The following is a 24,524-nucleotide window of genomic DNA, read 5'->3' on the forward strand; positions in this document are numbered from 1 at the left end:
GCATATTCTCATGTTTTTAGAGCCCTGTAGAAATTGATATAGCTGTATTTTTTTTCTTAATTATCACACTGCAGTTTCAAATAATATTATGTCTAATTCTACTATGGTGTTGTTCAGTTTATTTCTGTTTAAGTAATGCTGTAAAGCAGCATGTTGGGCAGAAAGCTTTGTACTATAATTAGGTAAAAATTATTATTTTCTTCTGGTGTTCAGTGAACTGGTTTTGCAGATCTTTCAGCTCAATTCATTATGATCAAATGGAAAAGCATTTGTTTCAATAAGATTTTAATCTCTAGGACTATCTTTTGCATCAGTGACTTTTCATTGTTAATTGCTTTCTTGTCCCCTATTAAGGTGTTCTTGCAAATGCTTCATCCAAACTAAGCTCCCTTTCCACACACACACAATTTGAAAAGACTCTTTTCAACTTTTTTAGGTGAAATAACTGTTGTTGCTTTCTTAATCCATTACTATGGCTTTTGTGTATTATCCTCCCTTGATAATGACAAAAACACTACAAAATCACCACTGCAAGGAATTTCAGAAATGTCCCGAATTTCTTCTCACATGCATCAGAATGTAAGAAATCATTTTATTATTTCATAGCACCAATTAAGATCACCAGGGCACCAAGTATGTGCTGGCTGTTTGTGAGTGAATTATCATTAATATTAATGATTTGAGAGGATATGCACTGACTGGAGTACATCCCTGATGTCTCAGAGTCATTGTACTGAGAAGGTTTTTTTATTTCAAGTTCTCTGAACCTGTTGCTACTTTAAACCCTGTAAAGGGATAGAAAAGAAAAACTTCAAACTACAATTTTAAATATGTAAAGAAAAAAATTACATGCTGAAATAACAAAATCAGGAGATGAGTTCAATTGGTTCTCTCCCTTTTCAAAAATCAATTGCTTGTGAATTTATTATTTTAACACAGCTGACAGAACATACAGAAGGAATTCAGTAATGAAAAGCATTTGGGGTTTGACAGGTCTTGGCTGAAATGAAGTCCTTTGAGACCAGCACATGGAGGCAGAGGTGAAAGTAAAAATTGGTTTACCTGAAGATCTGTGTATATGGAATCTAAATTTTCAAGGGAGACTGCCTGCCAGCATCAGGACTTATCTTTTGACACATCCAACCTGAAATCTATCAAAATCTCTAAAATTCCTGACTTTTCAATGTAACGCCTGTACATTTTCTACACAAGACTTTGCACATGTGTTAAAAGTTCTCTGAAAAAATTTGTACTAATTCAAGCAATTAAATTTTGCATCTTACTCATGTATTAGTTTTCAAAATAATTTAGCTCAGTTCTCTCTATTAAAAAAAACCCCCAAACAGTCCAAACCAGTTGATTAGTGCAGTCTTATTGCTCCATAGATCTATGAAGCTTTTACATTGACAGTTTTTAAGATCAAGCTGTACCTTTTTTTACTTGTGTTAGAACTGCCATTGTAGATAGGAGTAAAGTAGGTGGTGTCCTTTCTCACACACCATTAATGTAGCCATTCACAAAGGGCTGCTTGGTGATAGCTGTGCAACAGGGTGTCAGAAATCTCACCTGAAGCCTCTGAAGTACACAGTGTAACTGAGGGCTGGTACTCATTTGCAGAATTTTCATTGCTTAGTCCATTATTGCATGAAAGAAAAGTCCAGTTAAATTTGCATGTTTGGCCTGAATTTAAAAGTCTGTGGGTTAAGGAGGTGTGAGAGTATGTTTCTATTCCCATGGACATTTGAGTGCAGTGCAGAGGTGTTTGCTGTGAGCTCTCTGGTGCAGTGCTCACACATCAGGCACAAGGCAGTGAAGCTGAGTCTCTGATGGAGGTTGCAGGGAGGTGGCTGAGCAACAGGAACAGCAATTACACCCAAAAAGAAAATGAAAACCGTCATGCTCTTCTGAAGAGCCATTCTATCCGTGCTTGCTGTAATATCTAACAGACATAGAGCACATTTCTCTGCAATTTTAAATATTATTCTGAAGTGCATCTAACCTAGCAATTGAAATCTGTGCAGGAAAATTGGCTGTGCTCTAGGAACTTTTGCCCAGCACTCAGAGCATGCACGGAATTATACCATTCAAAAGTAATCCTTTCTTGGAGTCATGCTCATATGTATCTTTGGAGACCAGATTACTAGTTATATATTTATTTACATTTTATTTACCGTCTAAAAAATTCAGCCCTGTGTTCTCAGTGCACTGAAGGCAGAGCCAAGCCCTGAAGCTCTCAGAGCTGAGTCACTTTAGATGGCACAGTGATGCACCATATTCATCCTGAACTGTGCAAACCAGGAGATACTGCTTGCATTTGAAATTATTGGCAACAAAGTGTGTTAACTCTCATGTGCTCACTGAAATGCTCTGTGCTAGCCTTTGAAAATATAAAATGTAAGAAAAATATGATAATATGAAAAAATCCATAATGTCCTGTCAGATATTGCAATTGCTTGAGAGTTCAGTAGGAGTTAAAGATGGATAAAAAGTACAAGGTATAAGGCACAGCAATGAGTAGCAGATGAGCTGCATCCAGCACTAATAGATTCTTCATGAAAATGCTGTGACATTTATTTTCTATATTAAAAATTCAAATGCAAGTGTTTAGTATGTCTCATACATATCATCTCTTTCTGTAATTCTGGGACTGGCGCAGTTTTGCCTTTAGTCATTTGGGTATTGCTTTTCCATCCACTTTGATCACATTGTGCTTCTGGAATATTCCCACCAGTTATCCTCAGAGCTGTGATAACTGAATCTTGTTTCATCTGTCCTAGAAACTAAAATATCATGAAGGAGAGTCTCAAATAAAACTGCAGATGAGGAAACCACCACCTCCACTCCCCAAATGTTTATTAGCACCTTTAATATAAATATTTGTATTAATGAGAATCTAACCTACCATCTCAAAAATGATGGCATAAATAAATGTATAAACAACATGCAGTATCCTTTCTTTCCTACACAAAGGAAAACATTTATCATTCTGGTAACACAAGGGACAGAAAACAATGCCAATTCACAAGCAAAACCTTTCATGATTTAATATTGTTGTTTTGTCCCCTTAGATCCTAGAATGATAAATATTGTTCCTTCTTTTGTCAGCATCAGAAGCACTTTCATATGTGGAATAAAGGCTCATTCATTATAATCATACTGGTTTTTTCCAGGTTGCTTTTTCCAATCTGGTTCAGAATACATCATGCCAGTGATACTGTGCCAGCTTTCTTGTCATTATTCCAGAGCTCCATGGGTACCTGTGATGGTACCACTTTAATTTCTGTTTATGGCTGGGTTTTTTTATCATTCCTCAAGATTTTAGAGTTCTCACTGTGTCTGGTACTTCATTACACTGAGAGGTGTACAAACATGTACCTAATCTGGCCTGGACATGCAAGTCAGGTGTCCATGGAGTGTGATCCTCTGGGAAGCCACAGGTGAAGCCTGTTTGGTCTCATGGTTTTCCACAAGGCAGGAGGGAGCCTGTGGACAGCCCTGTGGAGGGCATGGCCCTTCTCTCTAACACTTTCAAGTATTTTCTGTGCTATTTGCTGCTGAGAAGAAGCTGTGAGAGGTCATTGCTTGTGATATTTGTGCAGAACACAGGAGTCATTCCAGGTGAATTGTCTGTAGCTCCATCCTCATCCCAGCCTACAGCCCATTCTGGTTTTCTCTCTTGTATTGCAGTTTTTCAATAACTCAAAACATACCTTGATTTCAAAATGTGTTTTTTGCAAATCCTGTCAGTACTCTAAATAGACTTACATTATTTTCAGATAGAAATACACAAAGATTAAAACACATTATGTTTTAAGGAGAGCTGTTGGCTATGCCAGCTTTCATTCAATGGTGGTTTTAGGAAATAGTCATTGCAAACTAGGCACGCTATCTAATTACTATATTAGCATGTATTAGTTAATTTGTGTGTAGCACTTTGGAGATAACAAGCTCGATATATTAATACAGTTTCTCTTCCTTGAACACATATCTTGTCTTCATTTTTAAACCACTATGAAAAGGTCACTAAACATTGATTTTGTAAATGAAAGCTCTAAAACAGGACTTGAAAGAGCTAATGTTTGGGGGGAGAAAAAAAAAGTGTGAAAATTCAACTTAAGTCAGACCATGGATTTTGGGGCTCAGATTTCTCCTACCAATCTTTAGATCTCTTAACAGTCTCAGAAATTATAAACCTCACTCTGAAGCCTGTTTGTTTATGGTTTATTATGTTATTATGGTGTAGAAGGCACTTCATAGGCTCCTGGCCCTACTTCCCTCCCCTTGAAACCCATCCCAGTGGATCTGGAGAGGATTTAAACCCCACTGCTTCAGTTCTGTGGATATTTAGCAGCTTACACTGGCACAAAGGATAGCTGTATCCTTGAGGCCACTCCAGTGAGGAAAACACATTTTTGTCCCTTTTGCAGTGTGAGTGAAATTTGCACGAGAAATGTGCACTAGTTAGCATACAGTTTTAAAAATCTTGAAGGTAAATATTCCTCTTAAAACACAAGTGGAACTCAAATAATGAAATAAGGCTTGGTGCATTTAGATTGTTCACAATCTGCTTCATGGCTCTTAAAGGAATAATTAGGTCATAGTTCAAATGTGAACTATGTATTTTTATCTCTCTTTGCAAATGATGGGTGTGTGTATCTTAGAAAGGAATTGCCCACTAAAATGAGAAGTCATGAGAAGGAAAAATAATATACATGATTTTGAGGATGTTTGCAACTTTTTAAACTACCATACCACTTTCTTACACTAGTACAATGCAAAGAGATGAAAGAAAGTAGAAAGGAATTAGAGTAATCTTAGTAGCTAACATCAGATTCACAAAGAAAATCCCTGATTATTGGAAGTCTATATACTAAATGCTTTGTAAAGGCAGTTAAATGGTGCTGACTGAAGCTCAACAGGAAAAAAAAAGCAGCAAAAATAAGAATGGAAAATGAAGGACTATTTGGAAGGAAGACATTGGAAAGTAGTGTGGGAAAAAGCCAGAAATCCTATATATGCCTCTTGTTGTATTGTCCAGACCAGACTGAACAAACAAAAATCAACTCACAGGGTCACACATCTGGACACAAACCTTACAGAGGTTTATATAAATCCCTCTTGAGTCTGGCTCTTCCTCTTTTGGGGGATAATACCTTATAATTCTGAACTTCACTCATTTTCAAGTCCCATTCCCACCCCAGCTTTTGTTTTCCTCTCACCTTTTAAGAGAGATGTCATAAAATGTGGTGTCCCACCTTTTAGAAAAAAAGTAGTTTGCCAGTGATTACCTGCTATTTTCATTTTTTGCATCCAAAATTGCAGCAAGCTTTTAGTGAACTAATCCTAAGCATGAACCATGATTTTCACTGTCACCTTTTTTCCTATTCTTTATGAAAATCAATGTTTTCTTATGGCTTCTTCAGAGTCTCAAGTGTATGGTGTCTAATGGTATTGCTTTATAGTTTTACATTACCTCTTTATAACTCAGGATAATTATTTATAGTGGCAAATCATACTGCAGCAGACTGTAGGAAAAAGAATGGTGTATTGCACAGCAAAGGGAGAGCAGATCCATGGTTTATTATGTTATTATGTTGTAGAAGGCACTTCAGGGGCTTCAGAAAAAAAGTTTCTCAAATTGTGTCAGCTCTCAGAAGCTGGGAAATACAAAACAGATTTCATTCAAAACACTCTTGGATCATTATCACTGTATATATAGCCATTAAAGTCTAATTGAAATATAGAAAATCAGGAAATAAGAGAACCAAAGCTAAGTTTTTCACATGTGATCAAAAAACATATGGGAAAAAACAGAGTGGGAAAAAGGTCAGCAGTTAAATAGCAAATAGAGGCCTCAATGCAATTTCTGCTTTTAAAAAAACAGATGGGAGATTTAGCACAATTGCAGCGAGGGAGTTCTAATGTCCTGCTGAAGGTTCGTTTCTCCTTCATCACATAGTAAAAGCTTTTTTGAAAATGCTTAAATGAAAACTAGCTCCTAATCACATCCTGGAAACACAAAGACAGCATGATGCTCTGTACAGCACAGCTATTTTTGATGAAAATTTTGGGAACAATGCACAGAATTGCTCTGAATTTTGCCTGTTGTCTAAAAGAACCATCCTGACATTGGAAAACTCCAAGCTCTATGTATCTCTTACCACATCTGCTTGTCCATGGTTTCATTTCAGCCATTTTTTGCTCATGTGAATATTGATGAGAATGGGCTGCTGCAGTAACTCTTTAGTGTCAGAAAGTGTATTTTCATTGAGGGCATCTTCAGGGAAATTACATTGATGAGAAATGGACTTTGTGAGATTTTCTTGACTGTATCTTTCACTTGGTTTCTGCCTTTTTTAGTAGCAAGTCCTGTTCAATAGACCATGAGTCAGAGATCTTATTTTGTTGTATTAAAAGGAGGTGTGCAAATCAGGCTGAGATTTATGCCAAATGAGATCCCAAGAGGAATATTTCATTGCTCCTGTATTTCTGAAGGATGTCGATCCTAAACAGGAGAAATGTGGAATCTCAAATTGGTGTGCCAGCAGAACCTTTCTCATTTTTTTTTCCACAGGCATTTAGAGAAATGTTTTAAATGGCAGAAGTTATAGTTTGGTAATCTTTTTTTACAAGAATTCAAGAATTTTGGGTGTTGTGGGTTCATTTTTTCAAAAATTTTATTGATTTAATGGGGGAATGAGACAATGAGTGCTACTTTTTGGATTGGAATACACATAGAGGTAGGTGGCAAGCTGTGACTGTGGACTATCAGTTTTCCAGTGCTTCCTCTCCAAACTAGGACACATGCTAGGACATATAATATAATAATTTACAGTGATATGCAGCCATTGTATTACTATCTCTCAGTTTCAGGCATTTGCTATATCTGAATGTGTCACACAAGCAGGAACAGCGCTCTTCTACTATCATTTTACTGATATTTATCTATATTGACTGCTCAGGACCAAGTAAGTGTATGTAATGAAGTGTATAAAATGGAAACCTATTTCCATACAATTTGACAGGTCTAAGTGTGTAATTTTGCCTGTTATAGTCAGAACATGGTGTTTTCAATGTAAAATAGAAGATTCAGTAAAGAATAAATGAGTAGCTGTGTAGCTTACTTGTCTATACTGGAATCCCATCCAGAAATATTCTCTTTCAGTGCAGACCATAATTGTGATAGGATATTTGTACAAAATGTTTTGGGGTTAAAATGTTTATTTTATGGTATGAGCTTTCCAGCCTTTTACCAAAAATCAATTTTCTATGCATGCTGATGCTAGATTTGCTGATGGAGCCACCCTAATACTGACAGCAAGGCATTTGTGACTTTATCTTTCTTTTTTTATTTTCTTTTCTTTTTCATTGTTCTCAAACATTAATATTACTGAAACTACAAATAACCTTGTTAGAGATCCTGAGGACCCTGAAGTTGTTGCTTTAATGATATTCAAAATATAGTTCAAAATTCTCAGCACACTTTCTGTCCCATTGACTTAATTCTGTGTTTCCTGCCCAAGATCATTTGTTTTGTCAGAGTGACTCCTGGCTATGTAGCCGGGGATGTTCTAAATGTCTAATTGGACATCAGCAGAATACTGAAAAACTGGCATTGCTATTTGGGCAGAAACAAATTTCTATCAGAACAGTGGTTAGAGTGATACATTGCACCAGAATGTTGGAAATAGAAAACAAGCCCAGTACTTCATAAACCTTCGAAAGCAAAACTTTAAAATGAGAATTCTCTATGGAAAAGCACTGCAGGTATCATTGCCTACTGCTGATTAAGCTGTAATCCCATTGAATTTCTGGGGAACTACAATAATTTCTTTGCATGAACATATTCAGTACTTTCTGGTTTAAATAAAATTTTTGACATGGGAAAAAAAGCTTGGCACCTGCAACATAAAGGGTGCAAGAGAGAGAAGAAGAACCTTAGAGGATTATTGTTCTAATCTTCTTCCTTAAAAGTAAATGGTAATGTAAGTAGTATTGTTTTATCTCCAGCGTGGGCAGAATTGGCCCCTTTTGGGCCTTTAAACCTATTGTCTTTAAGGTGATGTGTTTTGTCTTGAGGAGGAGAGTAGTAAAGCTGCAAATCTGACAGTGTATGTTATCACCCAGATGGAACATTAGGGAGGTATTCATAAAAACTGAATTTCACCTGGTGAGGTTTATCACCCCAGATTTCCTCTACAGACAGAAAGAGATCTGCTTTAAATCACCCCCTGCCAGAGGCCCCTCTGGAGGGAAGCAAACCCCAGTGACTACTGCTGCCTTTTCTCCTTCTGAGTGTTCTCCTGATTGCTCAGTTTTGTTCCAAGCTGCTCTGTTTCCCAGATACTCACACACAGATATTCACACACACACAGATATTCTGATTACTGAATTGCATGAAATATAATTCAGCCTTGCAATAATGGCCAATCACACTCTGTTTATATGGATGATAAATCTCTGTCCCACAGGTATTCATCCCTCTCATGATGTATAGTAAGGCTTTAACTTTCATCACAGTGGTTAAAGCATGCAATTGCATGAATGGATTTAGGTAAAGAGCTTTTAAAATGTTGTAACTCAAGCTCACAATTTTTTACAGCTTTCATATCTTCATTTTGCTCTGATTTGCATCCATGGTCCAAGTAAAAAGAATTTGCTGAAGATAAAGAGTAAAATGATGCTGTACAGGCAACCTCGAGTGTGCCAGGCTGGAGGAGACTTTTGCAATCCAGACATGTCTAATTACTACAGAAGGGTTCATAAACTAAGCCCACCTGGGCCATAACTGTGATACTGCCTTCTAAAAAAAACAATTATGATTTTGTTTGTATTAAACCAGGTATTGCTAAAAGTAAGTGAAAATAGAGCTTCTTCAGTACTCTGAGTAGACTTTTTTCTCTTCTGCAGAAATAGGTTTACAAGACCAAATTAGATTCTGGCATGATTAATGCCTCTCACCAAATTCTTGCAGAGTAGCAAATTAGTTTATACTGATTTTCTTGAAAACAAATTAAACGGCTGCACAACATCACAAGAATAGAGATGTTTTTCATAGCATATGGATAAATGATTCAATGGAAGTGAGATGTAATCAAACTGAAAATGTAATCCAAATGTTTCAAATATTACTGTCCATTGTAGAAAGATGTGTAATTACTTGCATTTTAATGCATGATGTAACATACAGTGGCAGAGCAGCAAGGAATTAATCTGCATGAGATTTGCACATATTCTAAGTAGATTATTCCCTTTTCAGTGTTTTTATTATCATTCTGTTAAAAACAATGTGACAAGAAGATTTGACCTCAGGCTGCACCAGGGGAGGTTTAGATTGGCTATTAGGAAATACTTCTTCACCAAAAGGGTTGGAACAGCCTGCCCAGGGAAGTGATGAAAGCACCATCGCTGGAGGTGTTTAAAGACAGGTGAAAGTGGCACTCAGGGACATGTTTTGTTGGTGGGCTTTGCAGTGTTAAATGGTTGGACCCCCATGATCAGGAGGGTCTTGTCCAACCTAAACAATTTAATGGTTCTATGGTTCTTGTGTTCCAGGAGGGCTTGAGTTGAGAGAAGAGGGTGGGAGAAAGAAGCTCCAGTGAGTCAATGTTAGGTTGCCCCATTCCATTTCTGCAGTCTCCAGCTCCCCATTGGGTCTCCACTTCACCAAGACACTGAAACATCCCAGAGTGCATTGTCACCTTCCCTTTGTCCGTATCCAGAGAGACCAAACAACCCATGCTGGCTCTCAGTCACGGGCAGGCTGGATAGTTGAAAGGCACCAGATGTTGTACAGACCTGGATTTCAGACCAAACTACGGATATCTCACTCTGAAAGGGAAGGAGAACTGCCTGACTGCATAAAAAAAAAGAAAAAAACAGAAAAAAAAATCCCTACTGCCCCTGTGGAATACAAATATTTCACACAAATATGTAGGGCCATTTCCTTTTCACAATGAGAAAATTTGGGAAAGGATGAACATTTCTTCTAAGAGCCTTTATTGTATAGTCTGCATTTCCCACAAACTGACAGCAGGTAATTTATAAGTCTATTCTGGGAATAAGAATTTCTTAGTCCCTTATAGATAGCCTTTATTACTAAATAGCAAAGGTGTAATAAAAAGGAGCATGACATCTTCTCTCTACTAGTGTGTGGCTATTTAATTCCACACTATCATTATTTAGTTTATTATTGTTATGGTTTAAGCTCTGTCTCATATTTTACTTATTTAATTAAGTCATATGCAAAAGAAAAGGAAAACATACCTCCTGGCCTCTTGGCTGTCTTCCCATCTTGCAAAAATTATCACTGAAAAAAAAAAAAAATGATGGGGTTACTTGCCCAAAGTAATTTCCTAGTTTGTTTAGATTGTTTAATATATCTTTTGGAAAGTAAGAGCGGTGTCAACGTAAAATACACATTCATGCACCAAACAGGAAGAGAAACCCATAAAAAGACTGTGAATTTGAGGTGCTGTCAGCTTGTTCTTTTAAAAATAATCTAATTCAAATAAAAAAAAACATTCAATATGACAGGGTATGAAGATACTTATTGTTCTTGGCAGATGCTTATGATTATTTTTCTCTGTGACTAAGTCTGCGATCTCTGGATACTGTCTAGGCACACCTGCCAGATCAGGAAACTCAGATACACATGAAGGATTTGTCTATTTTCTGACTTTGAAATGAACTTAGGTCTGTTGTGTTCTTCTAGCCATATACAGTCTTGAACTTCAGATGACTCTTAATTTTTCTCCTGGAAAGTACTCGAGTATCAGGTTTGTACCTGCTTAGGAGGGGGCTTTGTGCACCACGTTTTTAAATACCAAATTTTGTTCTGGTTCTGTTCTATGTGCATTCTGGATATCTCCCAGCATCACTTGATCCATAGCAGAGGAGTATGCAGCACAAAGAACAGGCTGCCCTTTTCAGTCATGAAAATGAAGCCTGAGTTGGTCTGCTTGGAGGCAGTTTGGTTGAGAACACAGGAACAACCAGAAAATCGTGAAACTATTGCTAAACAACTAAATTGAATATGACTATTTCTAGCACAGTATCTCACAGAAAGTGAGAGAATTTCTTCCATGGGTACTCAGAAACACTGCCTAGTAACAATCTTCTAGAGTGTTATGCTCCTTCTAAAATGCTATGTTCCCCCACTATTACAGACGTTATGATGAACATATTTTTTCCATGAAGAATAAATATGTGCATCCATAAACATGATGGTCAATGTGATCTTTTTCTTCAAATTAAGAAGTAGGTAATACAAAACTTCATTATTAACTGGGGGTATTGTATATAATTTGTATATGTGTGCGTATATATATATATATATAAAATTGTTACATAATTGCATATTTATGTTACATAATTACATAATTTTGGTATATATATATGCATATACCATTAATTCACATATGATATACATAGTGTATTTTTCAGACAGTATTTTTATAGACTTGAAATATTGATAAATGGCAAAATTCATTAAAATTCCCTACATTATAAATGATAGTTTTATTGATGAACATGAAATTGCCTCCATTGGCTTCACTGTGTGCTATGCTGACTTTCATGAAGCACCACAGTCTGTGATTCTCATCATTTAGTGCATCTTCAAACAGCTCATATCCATTTCTACAGACTTCCATGGGCAATAAGTCTTCCAGAATGACAATATTTTCAGTAAGAGATCCTTTATGATGAAAGGAGTCTGTCCATTATGGGGTGGGCATGTAGAGTGATGCCACTTTTTAAAGAATTAACAGATGGAAGGAACACAAAGACTTGTGGGCACTGAAGGGTGCAGCTGTGACTTTAATAATATAGTATTTACCCAGTCTTTTCTGTTTAAGTCTCTCTGTATGGCAGCTGGCATTTTATTTTCGTTGCTTAAAGTCACCTTAAACAATGACTATAATTTTGGTTGAAATGTCAAACAAATCTAATTGGTCTTCCTGACTTGAAGTTGTTTTATTGTGTTCAGGTTTCTGAATGTTCTGATTCTGCATAACAATGATGTGTAGAAATTTAATCAAATGAAGACATCTATCCAAATGTTATGTCTGAATAATGCATATTCAAATTGAAAGGAAACATTTCCAGTTACCTGCCTAATCTGAGGTCATTCTTTGTTCCCTTACTTTTAACAAAAGAGATAGTAAGAATTCCATGCATTTCTCATTAAAATGAACAATAGAGGAGGAAAAAATGTTTTAAATATGCACACCATTATGTAAGACTAATTTTTTCAATGTAGGGGTTTTTTTTCTACTTTTAGAGATAGTGTAGCCTTACATCAGTTCAAATGTAGTTGTATACAATCAGAGGAAAAATGTTTAAACATCCCAGCATGGGTATTTCCATTTAAATCTGATTACAGTGAAATAAAACTGTAGCTATTAAAGGTTTAGAAGAACTACAAATACAAGCAGTAAAAGAAGACAGTTAGTAAATGAGGTAGTAAAACATTTCAGCAGGGCAAACAGTTTATAGCACTCAGCCTTCCTGTAGCAGACTGTGCTATTCACCACAGACCCGTGCACTGTTCCCCGAACTGCTCTTAAACCTGCAATTAACCTTTCACGCCTAATGAAGCTGTTTTGCTGCAAAATTAAAATATATAGTACTGCCTGTTTTTACAGAGGCTGGGAGGAGAGCATCTCAGAATGAATGACTTTTTCGGATGCTCTTGTTTGAGTGCAGGATTGCAGGGCTGTTTGTATATAAACCGTGAATGTGCTTTTCAAGGTAATCTCATTTGATTTGCTGTATTTTATCCCTCTACATATTAATAGTTTTGCACTATTGTAAAAAAAAAAAAAAAAAGAGGAAAAAAGTCACACCCCAGTAATTTTATGATTAGAGACTTCCTGAGAATAAACTGTTACCATTTAACTTCCATTAGGAAAGACAATAGTTCTGCTAAAGATAACCAAGTTCATATTGCTTCCTCTGGTGTTTTCCTCATTGTGGATGCAATTATCTCTTACAAAAATATACTTTCCACTTGCAATTTGACTGGGCTTACTTCTTAATGACTTGTACATGCATATCCTTAAAACAAGCTAGAGGTTGTTTGAGCTGCATAAAACTAGGTCAGGTTATTTCTGTAACATTTTGTAGAAAAACAAACTAAATTTAAAAATAGGGCTGGTTCTGCAACTAAGATTGAATTTAGAGAAATTAGAAGTGACCTGTTGAGTCTCCATGTGGGATCCTTACTGATTCCACTGTTCCTTTCTGCCATGCTGCTCAAGAGTCAGAAGCAACCAGAGACCATGTACTGATTTGGAAAATACCAGTTTGGATGTTAGGTAGGATACTTAAACAGCAGCATTCAGAGACAGCGGGTAAATGTAATAACTTAGGAGTTGAGGTAACACATCTAGAGCGCTGTACAATTTACAGTTCCAACTTCAATGACTGTAAATGTATTCACATTTATTATTTAGATAAAAAACCTGTAACATCAAGGGAATGTTTTGGTTTTGGTAGGGTTTTTTTAATGAATATTTAAGCCACAGCATTTCTTCTGGTTTATTTTGATGTAAATTCTCCTTGCTCAAAGTGTCTGTGCACAAGCTTGACTTGGTAAATGAAATTCCTTTAGACTGCCAGTCTGAAATAATGAATTGTTCCCCTAGTTAATTGTATTGCTTTGATAACAAGGAACTATGCTGGGCGTAGAGAACATAATAAATGAATTTCATCAGATGATTTGTGTGATGTTTTGAAAAATGATCTTCTGTAGTGACCTGATTTTAATGGAATTCTATCAACATGCCAGTACATCCCAGTATGCAGTGTTAGACCTAAGGATTCCTTTTTGTTAGTTGTTGTATTAAGTGAGGTTAGCTTAATACATCCAAATATATTTTAAAATAGCTTATTCAATTAAAAAATCTCTTTACTAATAATACTCCTGTTTAGCATAGTCCCTAAGCCTAGCTGTTGAAGATGGGATGAGATGTAAGCAATCATCAAAATGTTATTTAGGTTTTATCCCTGAATTTGCTAATACCTAAGTTTATTGCTTAAACTTTAAAGGTGCCTCAAAGATTTCAGCAATTTAATTTGTCAAAGTCCAATTTTAAGCATCACTGGCTCATGCCACGAAATATTTGTGTATGTGAGAAAAAACAACTTGATTAATCTTGGCTCTTACATATCCTGAAATGTATCAATGATAATTGTACTTAGTGTTTTACAGTATCATGCATTTTTAAAATCTGGATGCATATTAATTACTTCCTGCAACTTTTTTGAAACTCAAGAAAGGTACTGTTACCAGTGTGCAATAGCATAGATTTTTCAGGATACTGGAAACCTGAATTCAATCTATATATGATGTAACTTATATTATGAAAGAAGGCTGTAGCAACACTTGTTAGTGAAAAACAATTTTTGCAGTTTCTTAGTAGCTAAGACCTGTAATGAGGGATTGCATGAAAAGTATTGCAAAATTGGAATCTGTGTAATAGATAAATTGAGTTTGATATTGGCTTGAGATAAGAAATAGAGACTGCCTGTTAAACATGGTGAAAGTGTTTTCAGAGGTTTCCTTGGAGAGTGGTTGGAGAATGAAAGGTTTTGGGCTGCATGGAAAACCAGCACCATCCTTACCTACATTTTGGATATCTGTAGATGTGGTTTTTGTGATTTGTTTGCAGTAAAAAGTATAAATTATGTGAATACTCCTAATCCATTTGATTGCAATATCACCTGTGTGAATTAAAAAGCCTAGAACTACCCTGTATTAAGTGTATTGTTAATCTCAGCATTTTAGAAGTCGTTAATTTCTAGAAATGATGCAGTAGCAAGGAAATGGAAGAGTAAATTCTTAAAATATTAGCTTCTTAGGTGTGGAAGGGAAGCTGAATGAGGAGTGGCTGAGGTCACTTGGTCTGTTCAGCCTGGAGGAGACTGAGGCGAGACCTCAGTGCAGCTCCAGCTTTCTCATGAGGGGAAGAGCAGGGTTAGACACTGATCTCTTCACTGTAGTGATCAGTGACAGGATCCGAGGCACCAGCCTGCAGTTGTGTCAGGAGAAATTTGGGTTGGATATTAGAAAAAAAAACACTTCATCTAGAGGATGGTTGGCATTGCAACAGGCTCCCCAGGGCAGTGGTCACAGCACTGACAGAGTTCAAGAAGGACATGAACAATGCATGTGGTGGGGTTCTTGCTACTGTCCTGTTCAGGGCCAGAAGCAGGACTTGATGGTCCTTGTGGGTCCTTTCCAACTCAGAATATTCTGTGTTTCTATGATCCCTAAGCATGTTGGTCTGTGCCCTTGGCTATACCCTGTTAAGATTACAACATGTCATGAAATATCAACAAATTAACCAGAATCTAAACCAGAAGAGTCTTGGTGAGTTGAAGACTTAGAATTTATCCAGGCCATCGTGGTTCACTACTTCTTTACAGATCTGTGCTTTCTAGAAAGATATTTTTGTGTCAAATCTTAACCTCTGGATATTCTGATATTCCTCAATTAAAGAGGCATATATATATATATATATATGTATATATATTTGCAAAGGCAAATATTCAGGGGTACAGTGTTATCCTAGATGCAGTTTCTGTTTTTCCCTTATTTTCTGATTTGATGATTTTATCAATTTCTAAATGCATGCTCATACATTTAATATGAGAAAATTCATGTCTGAAATCTTCTGGTCCACTTAACCAGGAAAATGGTCATAAAGAGAAGGCATGCTAAGATCACACAGCAAATCAGTAAGAGACACAAATTGAGCTCAGTTCTCCTTATTTCCAGTCTGGTGTCTTTACTGGATTTTTTCCTTCCTGTTACCAAGTAGCGTTTAAGAAAGTGAGAACTTGTTATCTGACTTTGAAATGAAACTGATCCCTTCTGGGAAAGTACATAAACTTCCCTTGAAAGAAACCATCACGCTGCTCTGGAATTCTTCTCAGGAAAGCTGAGCATTAAATTTTGTTTTTCTTTTATTTATCTTACAGGTCTTGCAATTGCAAGTGCACTGATAGACATTTCACAACAGAAGCCTGCGGACTGTAAAGATAAGAGTTCAGGAGTCCGAAATCGAAAACATCACCTTTCAACACGTCAAGGAACTTGTGTCTGAGAGTCAAAAACTACAATTGTATATTCTGTAATGTTTTCTTTTTAAATGGCTTCCATTGAAAGCTATACTACAGCCTCAGTTTTTATGGAGGCAAATCTATGGGTGAACACATGAGGTACTGTGCTCTGTTATAGTCACACAGCCTGCTATCCCCCAAAGCTGAACTAATTGTGCTACGTATGAGTATGCTTGGTGAGCTTTAAAAAAGAGTGGGTCCTGGTATCAACAAAATACAAAATCAAATACCGAGTATTCTTAATCCTGAACATATCAGAGCAGGGAAAATCCTTGGACAGAACTAGGAGAAAATTCACAATTTTTTTGTAACAAAGAAACAAATTGTATAATTAAAAACTGAGCAAATTCCAAGAATCTAAAGGAAATTTTTTTATAGCTTAATGTAACAATGGGAATTGTACAGTTCTTTCCTTGTAATTGGCATTAAGATTTCTTTCCAGCAAGCAGGAACTGAAGAGAATTATTTGGATTTAGGTGTTTTTTATCATTGTCCACAAGACTTAGGCAGCTTTTGAATTTAGCAAAGGTGTATCCCAAGAACACCACATGTAATATTTGAAAGATAATTCTATTAAATAGTATGACTTGAGCATTTAATTATTTTTTTTTCACATCGGAAGAAAACCTCATAAACGTAATTTGGGCTGCAGAAGAGTGATGGGTGGGCTTTCTTTTCTGTACCTCAGAGTTTGTCCTGAATTAGGGATATTTTACAAAGAGGGTCCTCTATGCCAAGTAAATGATCAGCAAAATTAATTGAGCATGGAAAAGCTGCTTTACAATATTTTTTCCCAAGAGAGTCTCCAAGACTGCAAATCTAAGGAAACTTGAACATGCTGTTATTCAACCTGCTCCCTTTTCAATATTGAAATTTGCTAGTATCTATATATTGTCCTGACCTGTAAGCAGAAGAGATTAATCCCATCAGCACATTGGCTCTTGTTTTTATAATAAAGTATGGATATTTTCTTTCCCCACAACTGCAGAATTTCATCTCATTGTCACTTTAGCACCTGTTAAGGAATTACTCTATATAAATAAATAAATGTTTAAAAATCCATCTTGCTTCTACCATCAGCTGTCAAATCCCACAACCTCACACAATCAGTGCTCAACAACAAAAAGCAGATAAAAGAATTTCCTTTGTGAAGGACTTTAGTCCTTGGGGGGCTCAGTAGCCACAGGATGACCTGGCAACCAGCTTTAATGGCCCTTGGTCTTTTTATTTGCTCAAAATTCATGAACATAGAAAAGAGTAAGGGAATGCTAAGGGGCAGGCAGCAGATGTATCATATTCTCATTTATGCATTGCACACTGACAGAGTGTAATATGAAACCAGTAGTTTTGTACAAGCTTGTTGAAAGTATAGTTTCTCAACTCCAAATTTGCCACCATCCTAGTACAGGAGAGTGATACAGAGGTATAAATGTCTCATGTAATGATAGACTTTTGGTAAATATGAAAGATATAAAAAGATAATTGATGTTTACTACTTTATCTGTATTTTTTATGTTCTTTTTATTTCAGAAAGATGATGACATTTTACTGTTTATAGTTGACTACATAGTTACTTGCATGCCATGGTGGTGCAGTAGCAGTAATAAAGCCCTGTTGTGAGTTGTGTTTATTTCCTAAAGCCATTCATACATAGAAGTACTCAGCTTAATTTGGATGAGGACTAAATGTAAAAATAATTATTAAAAAGGAACAATTGTACAGTATGTAGTTATATCTTATACAGGAGTATTAGGTTGCATCTAACCATGACTGCTCTATTGTTTTGATAAATTATGCACTTATGAATTATGGTATAATTATTTCTTATACTGGCATGATTGTTTCAGTATTTTCATATCTTAAAATAAGATTATTATCTTAAAATAATACCATCTTGTGACTTTTATTGCCTATTCTGACCTCATATAACCCAAAACTTTAAAAATTCATTTTTAAAGGTTCTGTTGGGAACTTTGAACCAGTGCTACTTAGCCTAGTGAAAAAATTGTCCTTTGAAAACAGCCCTTTCTGCCAGTTTTAAAGTTAATCTGTTCAAGTGAATATAAACTGATGGGACTGGTTTACATGATGCATACACTTAGGAAAAAGAAAGAGCCACTTGTCGGCAATATATTCCAAACTCTGTGTTATCCTCAATCTAAGCATTTCACATGAGAAATATACAGTGTGTTTTGTGAATGTACTGGAAACCCCATCCACAGAAAGATCATCCAGTCCTGTAGGAGAGCTCTGGCTGTGCTCACTCATACAGGATTGTATTCTTCTGTATTTCAACCAGAGTTTGAAAAATACTTGAAAATCGGGTGTGAGTTTTAAAGGGATTAAAATATTTTGTTGCGACACTGAAGATAGGCAAATAGCGGTCAGCCATTTTCCTCTGTTTTCAGGTAAAAATGTTGTTTTACTGTACAAGAAAAGCATGTTTGTCATGGGATCATTCAGCATTTCCCTTCACTCTGAGAATATTTTTTCTGAAATGTCTTTCTACTCCCAGGATCCCTGATTGCATGCAAATTAGTAAATTCATATAATAATGAAGTAAATAAAAAATACTTATATAATGGCCACACTTAAAACCAAGAAGTCTGCAAACACATACCAAAGCTTTCTTTTTGGAAGGTATAAATAGCATAAATGTCTGATAACTACATTTTGCTAGTTGTTGACAAGTGCAAACTTTTTGGTAATGACCACTGTACATCAGATGAGATGTTTTATGAACGGTCCCATTATGATTGTATCAAGAAAAGGCCATATTTTTTTTAAACCCTGTTGTCCAATTTAACTTTGGAATCCTTTCTTAGAGTCAGAAAATGTTGAATGGCCTGTTTTACTCTTAATGTGATTTATATTGGATAAAAAATAAATAAATGCTGTTTTGGTAAGTAAGACCCAGTGAAGTTCTGATTGTCAGGATTCAACCTCCCCCTCCTCAGTCTGTGGATTCTGCTGAGGGAAATCCAGCAGCCAAAATTACTGTTCCATGAGATAGCCTGTCCATGGTAACATGGGTTTAGTACTTCAGTTCTTCTTTGTATTTCTATATTTATATAAAATCCTGAAAATACTTCAGTCGAATTTGCACACTTCAGAATATTTGCTTCCATTCATTACATTCCTATGAAATGTAATGAAATGTTTGTTCACCTGTACAAAAAAAAATTTAGAAAGGTTATCAGTATGCTGCCACTATTAAAATTATTTAATAAAAAGGTCAAATTTTTGACATGTTGAGGCATGAATATACCATTAAGGAACATTCGAATTCATCTGATTTGAGAATTTTTGTAGCTGACTGCTCTTTTTATACATAGAGTTTTCTTTCATCTTCCCAAATTAAAAACATTTTGACAATTTCAGATTGGGGCGTGGAATTTGTTATGTGTAAAATCTGCAGCAATAATTATTTTCTAAATAATTTAATGTAGAGGCTGGAATCCTGATGGTAAGAATTTTAGTTTGGGATCACTTTAACAGATGTTCAATCTTCATGCATAATAACTTTCCTGGTATTCATATAAATTATAAAATCATCATGTATCTAATTTCATTACCAATTTTTTAAAAATCATCTGAAAAGTTTCTTGACAATAAAGAAAAATTCTCTGTTAAAGGTGATTTACAATCCCGTTTTTTTATAAGCAAAGTTTTTCCTGTTCAGAATGTTCATCATTACTGGGGAAAATTAAATAAATTAACTGTATTTTTTCCACTCTCTGAGGTGCAGAATTACCTGAAAAACTGTAGTTTGCTGATACTTATTTCAGATCTAGAATAAAGTATGGAATATCCAAGGCTATTTTAGGGGCTTACAACAAATAACAACAAGCCCAGAGATGTCTGCAGGTGGCCAGAACTTCCCACGCTCTCTTCAGTTGTACTTCCTCATTAAATACTAACAACAGAGAAAAAAGATGGCAACAAAAGTCCTTGCACAGTCTGGGCTTGGATAGCTCAGGGCCATACATTGGTGTTTCAGCTTTTCCTTATTTAATGCAATTTTACTTTCATAAGGATTGTTTATATTTCTATATGTCTGTCTATATGGATGGCCACATGTGGCCATTTCCATGGCTGCAGGTATTTCTGATTTGGAAAATCATCATCTTGTACATATAGCTGGAATTCTAGTGGCTCTCTGAAATTTATTGTGAGCTGAAAAGGGACTAATATCACCCCAGGCTTGGTCATGTATGCTGAAACTTTTTTTTTTCCTTGAAAAAACATTTCTGTGCCCTTACTGATATGTTAAAAACTGCCTTTTTCTAAAATGAGAAAGCAAGAGTAGAACTGATGGGCAAGCCAAACAATTATTTTTAAAGCATATGTGTATGTGCCTATATATATATTTTATATATATATATAAAATGGATTATGTGGTTGGTTTCACAGCTGATCTAAATCAGAGCATTCTGTTTCCTCACATATTCTCACATATTATATTGAATTATATAAAGGTTAACTTAGTGATTGTTTATGTACATAATAACAGCCCTTTCTACAGAAATAAAATCTTAAGTGTGTTTGTCCTTCTGAGGGAGATATAGAAGTGTGTTGAAACACTGTATAGAAAATGTTATCTATTATTATCAATTGTGTATCAGTATTTTCAGCATGTCCAAGACTGAGTGCAGAAGGTGAGGCAACTCCTGTCCTTTTGTATCCTTTGTTTTCTGCTTTATTTTCCTGTAGTAGTTCTTACATGCTAACATCAGAGTCAATAATGCAGAAAGAATATTAATTCTGACAGAATTGCTACGCACTTAATGACAGCTGTTTGTCTTTTTATGATATTATCAAAACAATGCTTAGCTATGCTATTTTCCAATTTTAGTAAATGCCTTTTTCTAAAAGACCTTTCATTGGACAAGAAGCAAGAAAAAAGTAAGATGGAGCCCTTCAAATACACTTCAAGACCTAAGAGATATCAGACACATTCTGCTGAGGGTTTGTGTCTTTTTAACAATTATTCTAAGGTCAGTATTTATAAAAAGTCATTTTTACTTTATGATTTTTAGGGATTAACATGAAGCAAAATTTATTTTTTCATGTGAAGTCCTGATGGTCTCTTAAGACCTTCAGTTATGAAATGTAATTGAGAAAAAATAAACATAGTTTTGGAACACAATGTTTAGGCTAAATCAGCATGGATGTTTTCCTGAAAGAACTCTACACAAATTGTCTGTTTCCTAAAGCTTCCTCTCAGACAAGAAATTTGTCAATCCTCCTGCAAGTCTCCTCTTCCCCATCCCTTCCCAAAGCACTAAGAGCCAAATTGTCAGGTATGAAAATCTTTCAAATATATGAATACAGGTAATTTTGTTTCTGCTTCTAAATAGATGGTGGAAATATGGCCAGGAAAGGTTTCCTAACTGAATACTTAAGCATGATAAAATTAACCTTAGAAATAACATAGGAATATTTAAGATTAATTAATTAATGTATTGAAAGTACTCAGAGCTCTTTATTGATCTAAAAATAACATTCACTGGAAGAGTGCTGCATGTATTTTAGTTATTAAGTTATTTAGTACAAGGTTCATTTCATAGTGCAAGGTGTTAGTGTTTTATACCACAACTCGAGACAAAATTTTAAAAAGCAACAACCAAACCAAATTATTTGCTGGCAGATATTCAAACTCTGTGACTTTTCATATAACGATGGTCACAGAATTTGTTCTTGATTCTGCTAATTTATGTCATTTTCCTTTTCTTGGTAAATGTTTTACTAGTCTATTCAATTTATTGGTATTTTTTATTATTTGGGCTTATTAGATTTCTGATTTTAGATTATTTCTTCTTTTTCTTCTTCAAGTAGCCATTTTTCATTCAGCACCTTCTGCTTCGTTCAGTTGCCCAGACCATGGGATCCCAAAGGTGCTCCACTATTTTGTCCACTGTAGTCTGAAAATGTCAGTGAATGTAACATTTTAACCATATTGAAGAATATCTGGGATAATGCATTTCCATGCCTTAATCCCTCATTTTTTTTATATTGGGCCAGAGATTTTACACCTTCTTTGTGCTCCATCTTCTTTGCAAATTTTGACTATGCCTGTTAAAAAATGTCTTATGGGGTTTGAAGTGCCTCCAATGTGGCTCAAAGGCCACAATATAGCATCATAAGATTTCTTAAAATCTTGAAGTGTGTGTATTCGTTCTGACTATAGTGTTAGTCATGTCTTCAAATACATCATGATTATTTAATACTTGGAAGAATTCTTTTTCCAGAATCCAAATTGGTGTTGCTGAAATGCTCCTGCTTTATTAAAACACAAACAAATAAAATCCCCATAAAAACAGCCCCCCAAAAATGTAAACCCTTCTGAGAAAGCTTTTTAGGCTTTCAGAAATACACAGGCACTCTCTCCACATTGCATTTCTGAAAACCACTTTCCATTGCTCTGAAATTTTTTCAGCTATCTGAAATCAACAGAATTATTCCATACAGCCTTTGGCTTTGTTTACCTCCTTCTGCTTTTAATAATTTAATGGCAACCATGTCAACACACAGTGCCAAGTTCTTCCCAAAGGCTTGTAATTGCCTCTTGGATCATCCCTTCAGAGCTGAGCTCCACAAACAGCTCAGACCCACCCCTTTGTAACTTTCTTCTTTGAAAAGAAAGGATTTTCATTGTTCATCAGATTGGCAAAAGAATTATGTTCTTTCCTCCAGGCGAAGATTCTGCTCTCTTCTCAGGCATTCATGTTCTTTCTCTGCCACATCCTCTCCACCATGCCCTCAAATGTTCTGAAGTGGCTTTGTCTCTTGGCATTTTATTTTGATTCAATCTCATAATGAACCTGATCCAGGTTCTGAAGACATGCAGTCCTTTCCACATTCTTATCCTCATTCCTTTCCAAAATCATTGGTCTTGCCTCTTGGGAGTATACTGTTGGTTTCTTCAGCAGTTCTCCTAAAGCATCTCCAGTCATCTTACACTTCATCTGTACACTTCAAATAGAAATATTCCAAAGCTTCAAACCTGTCCTTAGTTGCTACTCAATTTCTCTAATTGCTCACAATGTGTAAGCTTTACTTGCAGCATTTATGTTTGTCTCTGCTGGGACAAGGCTGTGTCCTGTAGAGACATTTAGTTTTAATATCCAGCCAGCTTCTCCCATTTTTGGGGCTTTTCTTGTACCATATGCACTCAAAGTGTTCCATGACCTCAGGGTCCACCCTTTTCTTAGACCTCTCTTTTACCTGCCTTCCCAAGATTTAGTCAAGAGTTTTCTAAGAATTTGTTCTTCTTTAGAAGAAAAGACCTTGAATTCCAAGTAATGCTTTAATATGACCCCACTCCTTTAGCCTGCCCAGGTTTTTACAGTCAGCAGAGCTTTAAGAGTCAAATGTGTGTCCCAGGTATTATTTTATGCCACGGTCCAAGCAATTCTGGCTAGAGCTGGTGTGCTGTCATTGCCTAATTTCTGTGGTGCAATAGATCTGGGGGCAGTTTTCCGCAATATTTGGAGGGTTAGAGGGGAATGTTTGAGAAATCAAAATATTTTAAGCCAATGATTCATATTACTGTAAAGGTGTTCTTTTATTACTTAACCAGATTGGCATTTCATAGGGTTTGCCTCTCACAGTCCCATAAAAAGGAAAACATGCAACTGTATGGTCTCTTCATGACTAAGACACTGAAATTGCTAATGTTAGGCTATGTTATCATTTAGTTTATTTCATAAACTAATCCATTTTTCAAAAGAGGCCTTTAAAATTGTGCAGCTTAATGTTACCTCAAAATTGAAGCACTCAGAACTTGCCATTTACCTTGTTCAACCTTCTGGTACAACAAACTGCATTTTTAATAAGAATTACCAACCCACAAGGAGTGCTTCGAGGCCTGGGTGGCTTTCACCTGCTTTGCAAAATCTTGTTTTGATGGCAAACAACATAGGACTGCAAAGTTTCTTTATTTGTGTTCCTGTGACAGTGCAATGTGCAAACAATAGTTCTGCTGTCTGAGAATATCAGCTTGTTCATTTTATAGTCTCTAAAAATGAAGGCCAACAGGAAGGGCATCAGTAGATGTACCCATTAAGATTATAACTTCAACAACAAAACCAGCATCACTAAATTCTAAATAAGTAAAATTCTAAATAAGTAACAGCATATTCAGGTTTCTGATTTCTCAGAATCAGAAGGCTCTTAGGATGTGATAGACAGGTGAAGGTCTTTTTCACAGCAGAAGAGACAAAATGAAGTGCTTATCTAACTCATATTTACTCCAAATGGTACATTTGTGCTCACACACACACACTCACACATAAATATATATATTGATCTCATCTACAGAAGTATTAGTTTGGCTTAAGGTCAGTGGTCTTGCTTGCAAATATGTAAAATGTCTCTCTGCATAAAGCGTGGTG

At 35.8% G+C, this 24,524-nt stretch overlaps 1 protein-coding gene across 2 annotated transcripts in view; it reads left to right on the forward strand.

Annotated features, from left to right (window-relative positions):
• ATRNL1 (attractin like 1) overlaps positions 1 to 19,762 on the forward strand; it is a 431,225-nt gene extending 411,463 nt beyond the window's left edge. For both annotated transcript variants that reach the window (XM_064431406.1, XM_064431405.1), the window contains one exon: positions 15,988 to 19,762. In XM_064431406.1, coding sequence (XP_064287476.1) covers positions 15,988 to 16,112 — 125 coding nt within the window. In that variant the 3' untranslated portion in view covers positions 16,113 to 19,762. The remainder of the gene's footprint in view (positions 1 to 15,987) is intronic.
• Positions 19,763 to 24,524: the final 4,762 nt, after the last annotated feature.

This window comes from Passer domesticus, chromosome 8, assembly GCF_036417665.1.
Source record: "Passer domesticus isolate bPasDom1 chromosome 8, bPasDom1.hap1, whole genome shotgun sequence".
Taxonomy (NCBI): domain Eukaryota; kingdom Metazoa; phylum Chordata; class Aves; order Passeriformes; family Passeridae; genus Passer; species Passer domesticus.